The 16,527-nt window shown below is 35.1% G+C and overlaps 1 protein-coding gene across 1 annotated transcript; it reads left to right on the top strand.

Moving 5' to 3' along the window:
- The first annotated feature begins 5,965 nt into the window (after positions 1–5,965).
- LOC106135267 (probable chitinase 2) lies at positions 5,966–12,545 on the top strand. The gene is made up of 8 exons (XM_013335514.2): positions 5,966–6,102; positions 6,481–6,657; positions 6,851–6,951; positions 7,311–7,576; positions 8,574–8,731; positions 9,148–9,302; positions 10,202–10,733; positions 10,919–12,545. Exons 1-8 carry the CDS (start codon positions 6,042–6,044, stop codon positions 11,110–11,112), a joined length of 1,644 nt encoding a protein of 547 aa, XP_013190968.1. The 5' UTR covers positions 5,966–6,041; the 3' UTR covers positions 11,113–12,545.
- Positions 12,546–16,527: the final 3,982 nt, after the last annotated feature.

Genomic DNA, 16,527 nt, shown 5'->3' with positions numbered 1-16,527 from the left:
TGCAGTGATCGTGGAAAATGGAAATATGTAGTCTCATCCGGAAATAAGCTTAATTATATTATGTACGTATTGAATTTCATTTATTATTTTTTAGGAAATCAGAAGCACCGTGTTGTATTTCCATACATACATACATACATACAATCACGCCTCTTTCCCGGAGGGGTAGGCAGAGACTACCTCTTTCCACTTGCCACGATCTCTGCATACTTCTTTCGCTTCGTCCACATTCATAACTCTCTTCATACAAGCTCGGCGGTTTCGGGTACTTTTGACCTGACCCTTTACCAGGACGTCCTTAATTTGATCAAGATACGTTCGTCTAGGTCTTCCCACTCCGACCTTTCCCTCCACACTCTCCTTGTATATCTGCTTAGTCAACCTGCTTTCATTCATCCTCTCCACATGACCGAACCATCTTAACATACCCTTTTCTATTCCTGTAACTACATCTTCTTTCACATCACAACATTCCCTTATCACGCTGTTCCTTATCCTGTCACTCAATTTCACACCCATCATACTTCTTAACGCTCTCATTTCCACTGCATTTATTCTGCTTTCATGCTTCTTTTGCCATACCCAACTTTCACTCCCATACATTAATGTCGGGACCAACACGCCCCTGTGCACAGCCAGTCGAGCCTTTTTGGATAGTTTCTGACTGCTCATAAAGGCATGCAAAGCTCCATTCACCATGTTCCCCGCGTTCACTCTCCTTTCAATATCACTATCATACTTGCCATCTGATGTAAACTTTGATCCTAGATATACAAACTCTTTCACTTGCTCCACTTTTTCTCCTCCAATCAAAATATTACATGCTGTCATTTCTTTCTCCATTTCAAAAACCATTTGTATTTCCACGTGAGTTAAAATTAACCTGGCCCGCTACTTTTTCGTTTTGTACTTAACTTTTTGTTTTACCTTTTAAATAACTTTTCCTTTTTTTCGACGCCACCTGTTGCTTGACTGGCAGAAAGACCCAACAGATTTATTTCTCACATTTACATTTATTTCAATAAATTTGAATAAATATATACGAGCAAAGTCCGTGTCGGGCCATGCGAAAAGGCAAATACAAATTTCATTACGTCACTTTTAGCGAGACATTTTTAAATTAATAGCTAATACTTGTAGGCGATAGGCTAACAACCAGTAAAAAAACTGAACGTGCCCTTTCTGTCTTTTCAAGCCTGTCGGGTCTGTCTACCCCGCAAGAGATAAAGACGTGACCATTCGCTTCATTCAAATTCATCACTCTTTTCATGCAAGTTCGTCGGGTTACAGTACTTTTGACCTAAGCTTTCGCTAGGAAGTCTCCGATTTGATCAAGTCACAAGTTCTTGACCTTCCACTTCCAACGTTCTCATTTACACTAATCCATTAGATTTTCTTAATCAACCGGTTTAGTTCATACACAAGACCGAACCAAACAAATACAAAACACCAGTTTTAACATTTAAAGATTTTACAAAAAATAATCTTTACATCTCTACTGCTACTAATGTAAAACAGCCCTTAGCCAAAGTCTTCTCTGTAATTTGATTTAATAAATACAACGTCGCCGAATGTGGCTTTCATTTGATGTTTTCCTTATTCTCGTAGTCTTGTTACATAAAACAATTTTATGTATAATAATAATAGCTTTTTCGTTAATCCCACGGTAACTCTTATGAGGATGAATTCGAAATTCGTAGCTTACTACAAACATACTACTACGCTACGAATTTAGTATGTATGTATAGAGCCAAAGATTAAAAAGTCATGTTCTGTCGTATAACTCTATGACTCACTTTACTATAAAGATTGCATTATTTCATGTTAAATATGAAATTCTAAGAAACGTACACAGTACGTAGAAACATGATTTTATCTTCTACAGCTTTGATAATTACAATTATTCAGTCTGATTGCAGTCGTAGATTTTTGAAAGCATATAATTCTTAGGGATTATTATTACCTTCGTAGATAATATTTATTAATGGTGTTATAGTGTATTTCATATGATATACATATAAGGGAATAAAAAACTGTTATGAAATTTCTTCGCTATCGCATTAGGCATGTGTGTATTGATAGATATTATTCATATAACAAGGAATAAAAATATAAAAATGACACAGATTGAGTTAACTTCAAAGTAAGTTCGAGTTATGAGAGACTATATTTTATAATAAAAAAAACTTATGTAGAAAGACATCAGAAAAGAAAATAATAATTTTCCATTATGCCCTGACAGGCATTCGAACCCGGGACTTTTAGTGACAAGCACACTACCGCTGCGCAACAGAGACCGTCAGAAAATAATTGATTTTTTTACCGCTGAGCCATAGTGAGTTTTAATATCCACATACTAAATTCATTTAAAAGGAATTCCTCATGTTAATAGGCATTCCTGAGTCTATTAATAAAAATATTACCAGCAAATTTTAGAAGCCCATGAATTCCATTTGGCGGTTACCGCATCCTGTTTGAAAAAAGGATAGAACAAGTACAGATAGCAATGAAAGGCTCAATATTAAGTAAATTTACATACATACATAAAATCACGCCTCTTTCCTGGAGGGGTAGGCAGTAAGTAAATTTATGTAAATTTGATTGCAAAAAAAAATCTTCTTGGAACAGTTTACTTCGAACAATAAGTATTATTGTATGTCGTTATGACGCAACAAATCATATTATCTTCATAAAAAAAAGTCATATAATTCTTTATTCTCAAAAATTAAACTAATGAATAAGACTAATTCTGTGTTTTAAGACATGATTATATTTCTACATAATTGTCTGCCTACATAGGTATGACTTACTTTGTTAATTTAAAGGTAAGTATAGTACCTTTAACCTGAATTAAGCCAAAGACTTAAGAGTCAATCTTTTAGTGTAATGGTCAAACCTCTGATGCAGAATATAAATTAAAATCATTTCAAACAATCAACAAACAAAAAAGTACAAATTTTTCTTATCTTAAACGATTTTTGTAGCGTCTGTTAATAAATTCATTTTCTAAACTATAATAAATTAACTTTTTCTGCAAACCTTACCCATAGGCCGGAAAAGCGCATATGGCGTAGACATTTTTTCGACTTTTATTTGAACGCTGGCCGTCGGGCTAGCTAAATTATTGCCGAAATGTTTACGGAAACAAAACTAGAACATAGTACCGACATAAAAGCCGGTGTAGGGCCTTAAAAATTCAATTTTCGCTGTCCAATCGCAAGGATACACAGGTTTTTTCTCTCTCTATTGATACCATACAGTGTTGAATAAGCTTTAAATATAAAACTCTTCCGTTACTAAGTGAATGTCTTAGTTAGTCAGTCACAACGCATGGCCTAAATCGCTGCGCTTGTAGGTTCCTTAGGTAGTCTTGGGGTGCACTAAGAGAGGATTTCACAGAATTCCCGCGAAAACGGGAATTAACAATTAAACGTCATAAGTTTGTCTGCATTATGGGAGGAGTGACAAGTGAATTTTTAGTATAATTTGTATGGTGGCCTCATAGAATAGGCTTCGTAATAGTATATCATTAGAATCTTGTAGTCTCTGCTCACCGCTCTACAAAAAGGTGTGGTTTTATAAATGTTCTAGCTTTTACCCGCGGTTTCGCCTGCGAGTGATAAGCGATACCTACACGCGCGAATTTAGTGCCACCTGCAAAAGATTACCAGTTTTCCACAAATTTCACGGGAACTATAGTTCTTACCGGGATGAAAAGTATATGTTTTTTCCAGACATTTATTTATATTTTTATTCTATTTGGTATAGAAATAGTTTTACAGAAAAACTAAAAGATAAATTTAATAATTCGCAAGAAAATTAGTTCAGTAGATAACGCGTTCAGAGAAAACAAACAAACAAACTTTTTGAATTTATACTATTAGTTCCTACTACCTACTAGAATGTAGTATATATGTTACATGAATCTATACATACCTTTCATCCCTTGTTTTTTTAATTAAAAAGATACTTTTGAATCCCAAAACCGATGGAATTCCCGTTAATGGTTTCGGATACCCCTTCAACAATAAAGTTTCGGTATGATTCGACCGGCTTAATTGCGTAAAGTTTTCCGATACACCGCGTAATACGAATTTAAACTGTTCAGCCGAAATGTAATGTACGAACAAATGAAAAATAATTATATTGCAGACTTAACACTTAACTTAAGCTATAAAATTATAATAAGTAAATATAAGTTATAAAATAAACAAAGTGAAGCGATAACATAACTACTTTATAATAATTAAACATACACACATATAATCACGTGTATATATCTTGCGGGGTAGACAGAGCCAACAGTTTCGAAAAGACCAATAGGCCACGATCAGCTGTTTGGCATAGTGATAATAATAATTAAATGGAAATAACATATATACATGAAGAATTATAAAATAATATCTAGATACAAAAACAATTGTTAAAAGTCTTCGTTAGTAAGTTAATTTTAAGACTATGTTAATTACTTGTATTTCCTACTTTAAAGGCCTAGACGAACGTGTCTTGAGCAAATTATGGACATCCTGGCAAAGAGTCAGGGCAAGAGAACCCGAAACCGCCGAGCTTGCATGAAGGGAGTTATGAATCTGGATGAAGCGAAGGTAGTATGCAGTGGAAGTGGAAAGAGTCTCTGCCTACCCTTCTTGGAAAAGAGTGTTATTTAATGTATGTTTGTATTTCCTACTTTACATGGAAAAGAACACCAGTTATTCTTCTGTACTGTTCGTATTTATTTTGCATCAAATTGTAGACTTGCTGTGAATTGATTTTATGACACATAAATTTGAGGCGTAGTTTTAATTATGCAGTTGCGTACGACCCGATTTCCAAAATAGGGCGTCGAATGTGAAGCTTGATCACACAGTTGACCAAAGTGGAATAAACCGATATTTCCTATAACTTATAAAACCACAATGAGGAAAAATATCGTGAGGAAACCTGCATAATTGCATATGAATACTGCCACTGGATGTGCATGATCCAATATGAGTTAATTTATTACTGCAAATATTGTGGAGGGCTGACGGGAGTCTCTTCGTGTAAAACCCTAACTCTGGGTAAATCCAGGATCATGATCAAAAAGGCACGCCGCTAGCTCTTCCTCAGAAAAGACAATAATAATAACCGGGATTATCGCCAAAAGGAAAAGGAAAATGCAAATATTTCTTTAAATATACTGAAATAAATTTGTTTACATACTATATACTTCATATCGTCATAGTTAATTCATTATTATACTCTATGAAAATCCTATTCGATAAGATAAACTATGATTAAACATTGCTAATTAGTATACGTAGTGTTTAGAAATTTCAAAACTACATATCTCGATATACTCATTCTTTTCTTTTTAATTTCTCAAAATTCACATAATTTAGTAGATAACGCATTTTTATTGTAAAGGTTCAGTAAAGTTTAAAATACGTAAAAATTATCTGCGTAGCGGAAAAAGACGATATGCACACAAAAGTGAGAGAGAGAGTTTTTTTGTTGTCAGTTTTAGGAAAAATGTATAAGACTTATTTCATTTCAAAACGCTAAAGTAAAATTTACAAAACAACCATTTTCATATGTAATAATCAAATTCAAAGAACTAAGTATGTCAATTCAAAAATGATGCTCTTGCGTTGGTGGTAAACATCGTGAGGAAACCTACGCATGCAGGCAACTAGATATGTAACCATGATCCTATATAAGAATTCCGTACAAAGTTGCGGAGGTCAGACGGGAGTCGCTTCTTATATACCTGACTTACCCAATCTGAATCGATGTCACAAACTCTGCAAAGAGGTAAGGACGCGACTGAGACTGACGCCTGTAAGATAATGATGATTAAAATGAATGAAGATCACAGATGAATCAATCTATAGAGATTTTGCAAATACATTTATCATTCATTGTTAGGTACTTATTAGGTATTAGTGATTGTTATTGATAAAATAGATAAGTAAATCTTTATTAACATGCGTGTTACATGAAATAATCTATTCCTACTGCTGGTTTAATAGGAAGTATAGTGTTATTATTAAAAAATCAAAATGAGTTGGCTTGCATTGGTGTTTCTGTTAAGTTGTTCAAGTTATTTTGTGTATGGTGACAGTAAGTGAATATTAATTAAATTAAAGTTATTGGAACAGTTTCATAATAACCATATCTCTTCCTGCAAATGTCTTTGGAGGAGTCTAAAATTAGGTCCTTACATGGCTTTCTAGGCTCCTTAAAGGCGTAAATTTCTATAGACTAGGTTTCAAAATTCCCAATATTTATCATACAAATATTGGCATAGCTTGCCACATTCTGTGAAGAATCAGATTATGTCTTTATCACATCATCAGCTTTAAACCCTATAGCGCAAAATATAATCAAAACGCACTGTGATATAGAAGATGCTATAGAGAAGTCTTTCGTTAGTTCTAAAATCAAAAAAGAAAAGAATTTGTTTCTTAATAAAAATTATGAAATCGATATGATTTTCAGAGGTCGTTGTCTGCTACTATGGAACCTGGGCGACGTACAGGGCTGGACTAGGTAAATTTGCCGTGGAGAATGTGAACACAGACCTGTGCTCTCACGTGGTGTACTCGTTTACTGGTATCGACAGTCAAGGGACAATGGTGTCCCTGGATTCGAATCTGGACTTAGACGCAGGTCAAGGTAATTTGTGAACAATTAATGACTAAATTACTGATTTTTCATTTGACTTAGACTTTACTCGCAATCTATCACTGTTTGTCTATAAACTTCTTACGTGAGACCATGAGATTTTAATACTTATGTTGATTATATCGTAATTTTAATGTCAACTAATTTATCCAATATAAATTTTCATAATGCATATATTTTTCAGGTAATTTTAGAAAATTCACTAACTTGAAAGAAAAGAATCCAAATCTAAAAACAATATTAGCTGTTGGTGGTTGGAACGAAGGATCGGCTAGATATTCTATTGTAAGTCCCATAGTAATTATTATGTATCTAAGTGCATTTAACATTTCAATATGAAATATTGATATAAGAATAATTTTGGGAAGCATCATATAATGCATCATCTTCATCCCAGGCCCAAGAATTCTGCTGCTAGACATAGGTCATTCCGTTAGCGATCTGCTTCTAAAGTCCTCTTTCAAACCAAACTTAAACGGTTGATGAACTACCCACGATAGATAGCTTTCCATTATAAATGCAGGTGACGCACACTGTTGTGTTTTACTACCAGACTATATGGCAGCTTCATTCATAACGAATTACCGTCTTCATAATTAAGTTACTCAGAGAAACACCAATCAAATCTTAAAATATTTTTGCAGATGGCAGCAAACCCTACATTTCGCCAGAATTTCATCCAGAGCGCTCTTGCCATGATCCGAGAATACAACTTTGATGGTTTAGACCTGGATTGGGAATACCCGAATCGACGGGACACAGTACATGGACTAGCTGATGTGGATAACTTCACCCAACTCATTAGGGAATTGAAAGAAGAGTTTGATAAATTTGGATTGCTGTTGACTGCGGCTGTGTCTTCTGTAAGAGCCAGTGCGTCTTTCTCTTATGACATACCCGTTATTTCACAGTAAGTTACTTTATCTCTTATTTGCATGTCTTCATTTTCGTCTTGATCTTCAAAGATATTTGCTTTTATAAGGCCGCATATAATTGAATGGATACGTTTTGTCTCAGTTTTTAATGTCTGCTGACAGTCTCACACCAAGTTTTGGTTGATTGACTTTAAGTACATTCGTTCTTTTATCATCTCTTATAAAATCTACATAGAAGGACATAAGAAAGGTTTGGGAGTTATAGTAACATTTGCGTCTAACCGAAATAAACATACTTTTAACATAAAGATTCCTTATTGCTTATCAAAGAAAACGGAATCCTTTACGTCACGCACAAAACACTTTATTGGTTTATATCATACATAATCGGTCATATATACCATTGAGTATTGTAATCAAATGCGGTAAGTCTATAATATTATCAGCTATCTCGCTTTATAGTCATTTCTCACAATTAAGAAAAATTGCATCTTATCTTTCATTTGCAATTTCATAATATTTCTTTTTTACAATCAAATTCTATGGCAACGTTTTTATCAGTATTTATCAACGTAAGGTTCAACAGTTCCGCTCTGTCAGAATTATTTATTGATATGATAACGCTGTTTAGGTAGTCAGTCATTGTTTGATGCAAATCGGTAATAATCCCGTATGTTTGTTTATCTATTCTGTTCATCAACGTCTTAAAATTTAGTTCATTAAATCCATATAAAAATGTGATTAAGATATGAATTATGCTATTTTAATGTTTTGTCTTATTCTTAAATTTCAATAATCATCCTTAACGAATTCAAAAACTTGAATTAGACCCTCAATAACTATAGTAAGTCTGGTAAATAGTATTTACCATACATTGACTAATTTTGGGTTTATTTCTAAATTTTTCTTCAGAACAAAAACTTTTGGTAGAAGATGTGGTTAAAAAAATATGAAGCAAAGTGAATGCTATGAGTAGTTTGTTAAGGCGAAGATTCGCTAAAGTCAATTTGTGAGATCATTGAATTATTCCAGGTACTTGGACTACATTCACCTAATGACTTATGATATGTACGGTGCTTGGGATCCCATGACTGGTCACAACGCACCCCTCCATAAAGGAGAAGGTGATACTGGAGACAGACAAGACTTGTACACTGTTGATGTTGCTGTTGAATACTGGTTGGGTCAAGGTAATGTATTTTGCTTATCACAATTTAAATTCTGAGTAGAGATAAATGGCGAAAGATGGTATTGGTATTGCTGTGAGTTCCAAAGTTAACCAAAGTGGATATTATAAGAAGGCGATATATTTTACGTTGAAAAAAAGATGAGGTGGGCCCTTAATTCTACTGAGAAACTTACATACTTATAATTACGTCTATATCCTTAGCAGGGGATGCTAGCCCATCACTTAAAAGAAGAATCCCAAATTTATAAGCCTATGCCTTAGTCGCTTTTACGACATCCGTGGGCAAGAGATGGAGATGTCCTATTCTTTTTTCTATTGGTACCGGGAACCACACGGCAGACCAGAACTTTTAACCGAAAAATACTAATCTTATACTACCTAATAAAGGTTTTACTTGAAAGATGATCTCTATTCCAGGTTGTCCTCCCGAGAAACTAGTTCTAGGCATGCCTCTCTACGGCAGGACGTTCACCCTAACAAACCCAGCAGTCAACGGAGTGAGGGCACCAGCAATAGGCGCTGGTCTGTCAGGACCTTACACTGCTACTGCTGGTTATATGGGGTATAATGAGGTAAGTTGGCTGGTAAACAAGATGAAGCGTCTATTTGAAACTTGATTTTTTCTGTGGCTCACATCGTTAGAAATCATCGCCATTAATATGTTTATGCCACGTTTGTGCTCATTTCATATAGTCATTCCAGCTGTGCGTTCATTAATTTCATTGTAAATATTGCTAATGTTAAGTGCATTTTATATTACACCAATAGATAATTGATACCAATAGATACTGAGAATGGACCCTGGGCCTTGAAGCGTAGCGGACAATCAGTGTGCAACCGGGAACACGTCAAGATGACAGATAATACAAGAAAAGATTCTAACAAATTTTGGGGCCATTCTAAATCCGTCTATTCGTTTCTCTATTACAATAACTTAAACAGACACATAAAGAAACAAAATTTTACATCAAATTTATAACACTCCTATTTTATTCAAGAGTTAAAAAGAGTGATTCCTTCACTCAAATAACGACAGCTGTTTATTCAAGTATAGTACAATCTCTTTACTCCAAGTTTCCTCTAGTTTCTCAGCAAACACGTCAGATAAAAAGCGCAGGAATTAAAACTTTAATTAGCTAGAAAGGCGAACTCGACGTGATAAGAATAAACGAAATGTGCACGCAGACGCAGTCAGTAAACCGGTTTATCGCTATAATGAACCATTTCTTCAGTCTGCATTTGGTCTTTAATTTTTTCTGCCATTCTCTCTCTCTCTCTCTCTTAGAGAATCACAATAATATCCACCTTACTAATGGGACGTTAAAATGAATGAATTTTAATTATTTTCTTTCATCACATACTGCCCACTACTCGTTTAGCAAGAACCTTGGTGGCAGATGTATAAATTTTCTAAATAAAAAATACCACAATCAAATATATTAATACAAGTACTCATACATAATTTTTCCAGATTTGCGATAGATTCCAGACTGAAACATGGGACTTAAAATATGATAGTCTAGCCAAAGTACCATACGCAATTCAAGGTGCTAACTGGATATCATATGACGATGCTCAATCTTTAACCAGAAAGATTGAATATGCTAATAGCCTAAATTTAGCTGGAGGTATGGTCTGGAGCATTGAGACTGATGATTTTAATAATGTTTGTGGTGATGGACACTTTCCATTGCTAAGAGCCATTAATAAAGCTTTAGGAAGAAATGAAAATGGTGGTGAAAATGAAAAACCAGACACTACAACTAAAAAACCGAGCACAACAGCAGCAACTAGTAAACCGTCTACTACAACAACTATAGATCCTAGTACAACTACAGATCAACCTAAAACAACCACAAAAGAACCTGTAACCACATCATCAACAACTACTGAAGAAGATTCGATTGACACAATAGTAACTGATGGTATTGTTACTACAAGTAGCACTGTTCCTAGTGAAGCTACAACGACACCCAAAGATGTTAATATTGTTACTACAGAAGGTATTTTGATTTGAATTTTACTGCTACAATAAACTATGCTTATTTAAAAACTACTTAGTATATCAAAGATCTTCGTTTTAAAAACTCCATTGTAACTCAATAAAAATAAGATTGCGCTATTGTTGATGATAACTTGTTTCATGGAATCCTTTCGGACATAAATGTTTGTTTATTATTTCTTACAGCCACGACAATCTCAATTTGCAAAGAAGAAGGTTTCACAGCTGATCCTGAAGACTGCTCTTCATTCTACATGTGCGTTTTTGATGGAAATGGTGAATTAAAACCAAGGAGGTTCAAATGCCCCGCAACAACTTTCTGGGACCAGGAAAATTTGATTTGCAACTACGGAGATAAAGTTCAATGCGATTTAGATTAGTTAGGCAATTTTTAATTAAATTAATAACATTATACCTATAATACTAAACCGATAAGATGCCATTTATCAGGACCGTTCTTTAACAATTCGATGATATGAAAGTCAATTAACTCAAAACTGATGACGCTAAAGACCGTTCCAATAAAATTATACGAATCAATTTTTTTATTGAGAGAAATGTGCTGGGTGTTTTCTTATCAGGAACTGAGAAATTCGTGAAATAACTAAAGCGCTCATATAGCAAAGGAAATAGTTGATAATATTTGATAGTGCAAAAAGTAATTGAATGCAATAAATAAACACATACAATTAGTATAAAATGTTCATTATTACTAACTTTTCTCTGAATCTGTTTCTTTTCTTCAATATAAACTTGGTTCTTGACACAACAAGAATCAAATTTTACAACAATTCATACAGTCAGGTCAGGTCAAGTCAGATAGGAAAATATTCACTTTTTCGTAATTTTAAAGATACGAACATTTATAAGAAAACATAAATAGATGAGACGTACCACATAGAAAGAGCTGTTTCAATATACATACACCTTGTTCTCGAAGGTTCTTGATTCCTTTTGTGTTTCGACCACTAGTAACTTCATAGAACTATGGCTGGCTGGCACCAAACCAATATTATTGTTAGTCCCAGCCGTCTCAGCAATAACAATAGCACATACGGTCCTTGCAATCTGTGTTTCACCCATACATACATACAGTCACGTCCACATCCCTTGAGTGGTAGACAAAGCCAACAGTCCTCAGAATACATACATACATATGGTCACATCTATATTCCTTGCGGGGTAGACAGAGACAATAGTCTTGAAAAGACTGAATGGCCACGTTCAGCTATTGGGCTTAATGATAGAATTGAGATTCAAATAGTGACAGGTTGCTAGCCCATCGCCTAAAAAGAATCCCAAGTTTGTCCTCAGAATACTTTTGAAATTTATATTTTCACGTTCAGCTGTATGGGTTAATAATGGAAATATTATTTGTACAATTCGACAAGAAAATAAGACAAAATTTAAAGTATATTAAACATCGATCATTCTAAAAAAAAGTACTTTAACATACGCCTTATACACACAATAATTTTAACCAGATCTGACTCCGAAACTAGAGTCTTTCTCCAGTGTCAGCACCACCACATTACCAGTAAAATAAAAACGGGACCAAATTCCGTACCATCTATGTTTTGTGGCAACTCAAACATACGCAGGATACGTTCGTGTCGATCATACGAAATTTTCATTTACGCGTCACCGCCCGAGGATCTTAGAAAAGGTGGCGTGGATGTATTGTCATGGTAAATACTTTATACAGTAGAAAAACTGGATGTGCCTTTTACTTTCAATAAAAAAAATGTTTGTTTAATGTATGTATTTCTGTGCGTTCACTTTAGAATAGAACCACTTCATATCTTCACATGGATGTCGTTAAGAAAACTAGAGTTCTTCTATTACTAAGGGAACGGCTAATAAAAAAGGCGCCTAAGGGCTATCTCATGAACTTGGGATACCTCTTGTAGGAGATGGTCTAGCAACCTATACCTATTTGCATCTTAATTCCATCATTAATACTGCTGAAAATGGGCTTTCAGTCTTTTCAAGACTATTGGCCCTCTCTACCCCGCAAGGTTTGTAGACGTGACTATATGTATGTATATGTGTAATTTTTTAATAAATTATTATCAAGATTCCTGATTCTGTATGTGTATCACTCTTTTCCTATGACAATTAGTTAAAAAACACCAAAACACCATTTAGATATCCAAATAATTCCTACATCGACGATACCAGGATAAAGCACTAACCCTCAGTGAATCAACGAACCTTCGCAAAATATCTTTGAAGTTCACAATGCCATATGTCTACTTGACTGACAGGCACAGAGCTGAGAACGCTGCGCCGGACGATACTTGCTCTGTGGAGACAAGTGAACTTAGCTCGAACACGGTCCAATAATCATGTTCTTTGATGGTAAAAAGAAGGATGAACTTTTCCCTTTATGAATTGACTTCAAATGAGAGATTCTTTGTCGTGTAAGGTTTCTGGGAAAACTATAAGTTAGTACAAAGTATCTAATGGTTTTTCTATTAACAACTATTTTGTTCGACTTTGCGTGTTATATACTCGTACGTTTCTTAGAAATCTGACTGAATAAAACCTTCAACAGTAGGTAAAATAAGTGACCTTTATAACAATGCCAATATTCGTCTAACATAGACCTTGTAATAAGAGACTTATTAATAGAATAGAATAGAATAGAATAGATTTATTTTCAAAATTGGATACAAGGTATCACTTATTGACGTCACATAACTTAAATCTAATTATAACTACTACCGCTTCCAAAGCGCATGTGTAGAAGAAGCGGCGGAACAATGTGAATGAAGTGGCAAGTGGAAAGATGTAGTCTTTCACCTCACCGGGAAAGTTGCGTGATTTTACGTAGATATGTATGTAAAATCATATGTATAATATAACACTGAATATAGACTAGGTAAGTAGGTATATATTATCCTAATTTTTTGTCTGTTGAATGACCTCGACTATGACAAAACACACCGCCGTTAAGATTGTAGATAGCGCGGGGAGATAGTTTATAAAGTGCCGACTTGCTGCTCCGCTAAAAACACTTAGGTATTTTGGTACTTGAGAAACTTTTCGCCAAGGAATGAAAGCGACATTTAAACAACTTCAGATCAAATACATTTTCAATTATACACAACTATTTAAGAGTTTGCGCGCGTAAATCTTTTTTTCTTTTATTTGCTCAATATATTTTATTCCTGTTATTATTTGTCCTTATCCTTTTATTTTCAGTTCCTTTGATAATTAAAAAATATTTTTTTCCTAGTTTACCAAGTTTACTTTTCGAACAAGTCAACAGATGCTAACTTTTTAAAAGTCACTCAAATTCAACTCGGCAGTTCCCAAACAATATTACTACGAGGAGATTCACAAGAAACAATATTTAAAAAAAAATCTAGAATATGCCCGTGGCTCCACCCGCGTAAAACGAATAATCTCAGTAATTTCCGTTTCCGCGGGAATATCGGGAATTCCTTTCTTTTTGCCCCACATACCATCAATAAGTCGTTGAGATCGTGCGCTTAGAAGCACATACTTAGTAGGTAACTAAACCTTCTTTTTTAAAACAGAGAAGATCAACCTAAACGCCCCAAGATGTTTAATTGTGCTAGATGCAACAAACAGTCCACTGACGGTGCGACCTGCGACCCATGTGGTTTTCTTAAATAATGCTCTGAATGTATGATTGGAGAAACCGAAGTGGCCCCTCTAAAAAGAATCACAGGAAAAGACGTACCACACAAAAGTGAAGCTAAACTACATGTTGGTAAGCTGGAGCTGTTAGAATCACCATCAGATGATGTCAAATCAAGGGAGGCCTTGGCTGAATTGAAGAAATCAGCTGATTGCACCCATAATACTTATCATTTAACAATTATTTTCATTCAAATTATTTTCTATCATTTACAACTTTTATCCTCTAAAAATATCTCTCTCACTTATAAGAAAATAATAAATTCCACAAGGACCTAAGAGACATTTTCCCCAAAAACCCGTAGTAGCCACTCCACAATGGAATTCAAAACTCTGCCCAAGTCGCGAACTTACAAATGCTTGTTTTATTACTACACTTTTTACACGGAATACCTAAAACTTGCGGAAAGACAAATTTATGTTACGTGATCTGTGTTCTTTATTTAGGAACACAGCAGACGAGATACTTTTTACAAATTCAAATGATTTTATTTACATAAATGCAAGACTGAAGCGACTGACTGACATTTTATCCTCCTGGTAATAATCCTGGTTACGTACCTACTTATCTCTCTAGAGGAATCCGGGGTGTGCCTTAGTCACGTTTTTTACTTGAAACGAGTGAAAAGACCTGCGCAACCGTTGAACACAACTTACCCAAATTGAATAATACATACATACATACATATATGGTCACGTCTATATCCCTTGCGGGGTAGACAGAGCCAACAGTCTTGAAAAGACTGAATGGCCACGTTCAGCTATTTGGCTTAATGATAGAATTGAGATTCAAATAGTGACAGGTTGCTAACCCATCGCCTAAAAAAGAATCCTTAATTAGAAGCCTATCCCTTAGTCGCCTTTTACGACATCCATGGGAAAGAGATGGAGTGGTCCTATTCTTTTTTGTAATGGTGCCGGATAATTGAATAATAGTTACACTATTCATGTTGCCTGAGCAGTTGTCGGTTCCTGAGGTGGCGACATACTCGATTATCATAAATATGATTTGGTTGAAATATGTAGTCAACACACTAAGAAGGCATTTTGTTTCTGAATGAATTGATGCTATAAAAGTATTTCGTCTGTCAGCCCTAAGCGGTGTAATGTCTTGAAAGAGGCTGATGAGAGCACGAAGTCTTGTGTCCTTTGATATCTTCGGCTCTAATACCAAGATGATTTGGTCGTGGTGACATTTTGTTAAGGTTCATATCCAGTTGAGTTTTTCTTGTGCTTACAGCTCTTCACAACATACTTTTTACTACATCCATCGTTACGAGTAACCATAGCCTTTGAAGCAGAGTTAAGAAGGCATTAGTTTTTGTAGCAGAGTTAAGAAGGCATTAGTTTTTAATGAAATCCTCGTTGTCTCCAAAAATAATATAATCTCGTTATATCTTACTGTGGTGTGCCGTGTGGTTCCCGGCACCAGTGCAAAAAAGAATAGAACCACTCCTTCTCTTTCCAATGGATGTCGTAAAAGGCGACTAAGGGATAGGCTTACCAACTTGGGATTCTTTTTTAGGCGACGGGCTTACAACCTGTCAATATTTGAATCTCAATTCTATCATTAAGCCAAATAGCTGAACGTGGCCATTCAATTTTTTCAAGACTATTGGCTCTGTCTACCCCGCAAGGGATATAGACGTGACCATATGTATGTATGTATGTATATCTTCCTGTAAGACGAGAAATTATACTAAGACACTTATAGTAAAACAGCAGGCCACTGACGCTGTCTAATCAATAAATCATCAATACGGTCGACCACGGATCTTCTATACAAATTTCATATTCCGTCCCCAATTCCGTGCAAAATAGATAAACGTTCCGCTTTTCCGGACCATTGCATTCTTAAAAATCTACTTGGCAACAATTTAAATTCGAATTCTTGCAGCATTCATATTTTCCACTCGCCATAGGTCCAATGTGTCTCGTGGCCAGTGATCTGGAAAGTTCTGATAGCTAGACACTTGTCCAGGTTTTATGGGGTGTGCTAAATAGCAATTTGAGACATTGATACCCTGAATGTCTGATAAGGACGCGTTGCTTGCGTTGCGGGGACATCAGAGAGAGACATTTATTTGTAGAAATCATGTGTCATAGAGAGTCATCTGTCTACATAT

Source organism: Amyelois transitella, chromosome 26 (genome assembly GCF_032362555.1).
Source record: "Amyelois transitella isolate CPQ chromosome 26, ilAmyTran1.1, whole genome shotgun sequence".
Lineage (NCBI taxonomy): Eukaryota > Metazoa > Arthropoda > Insecta > Lepidoptera > Pyralidae > Amyelois > Amyelois transitella.
The sequence above is the reverse complement of the archived record's forward strand: the minus strand, read 5'-3'. Positions and strand labels throughout refer to the sequence as shown.

Excerpts from the sequence above, each read along its gene's own strand:
- LOC106135267 (XM_013335514.2), top strand. The coding sequence starts at position 6,042 with ATGAGTTGGCTTGCATTGGTGTTTCTGTTAAGTTGTTCAAGTTATTTT. Across the intron at positions 8,732-9,147 it reads TGAATACTGGTTGGGTCAAG|GTTGTCCTCCCGAGAAACTA; the intron begins GTAATGTATTTT and ends TCTCTATTCCAG. Across the intron at positions 10,734-10,918 it reads TAATATTGTTACTACAGAAG|CCACGACAATCTCAATTTGC; the intron begins GTATTTTGATTT and ends TATTTCTTACAG.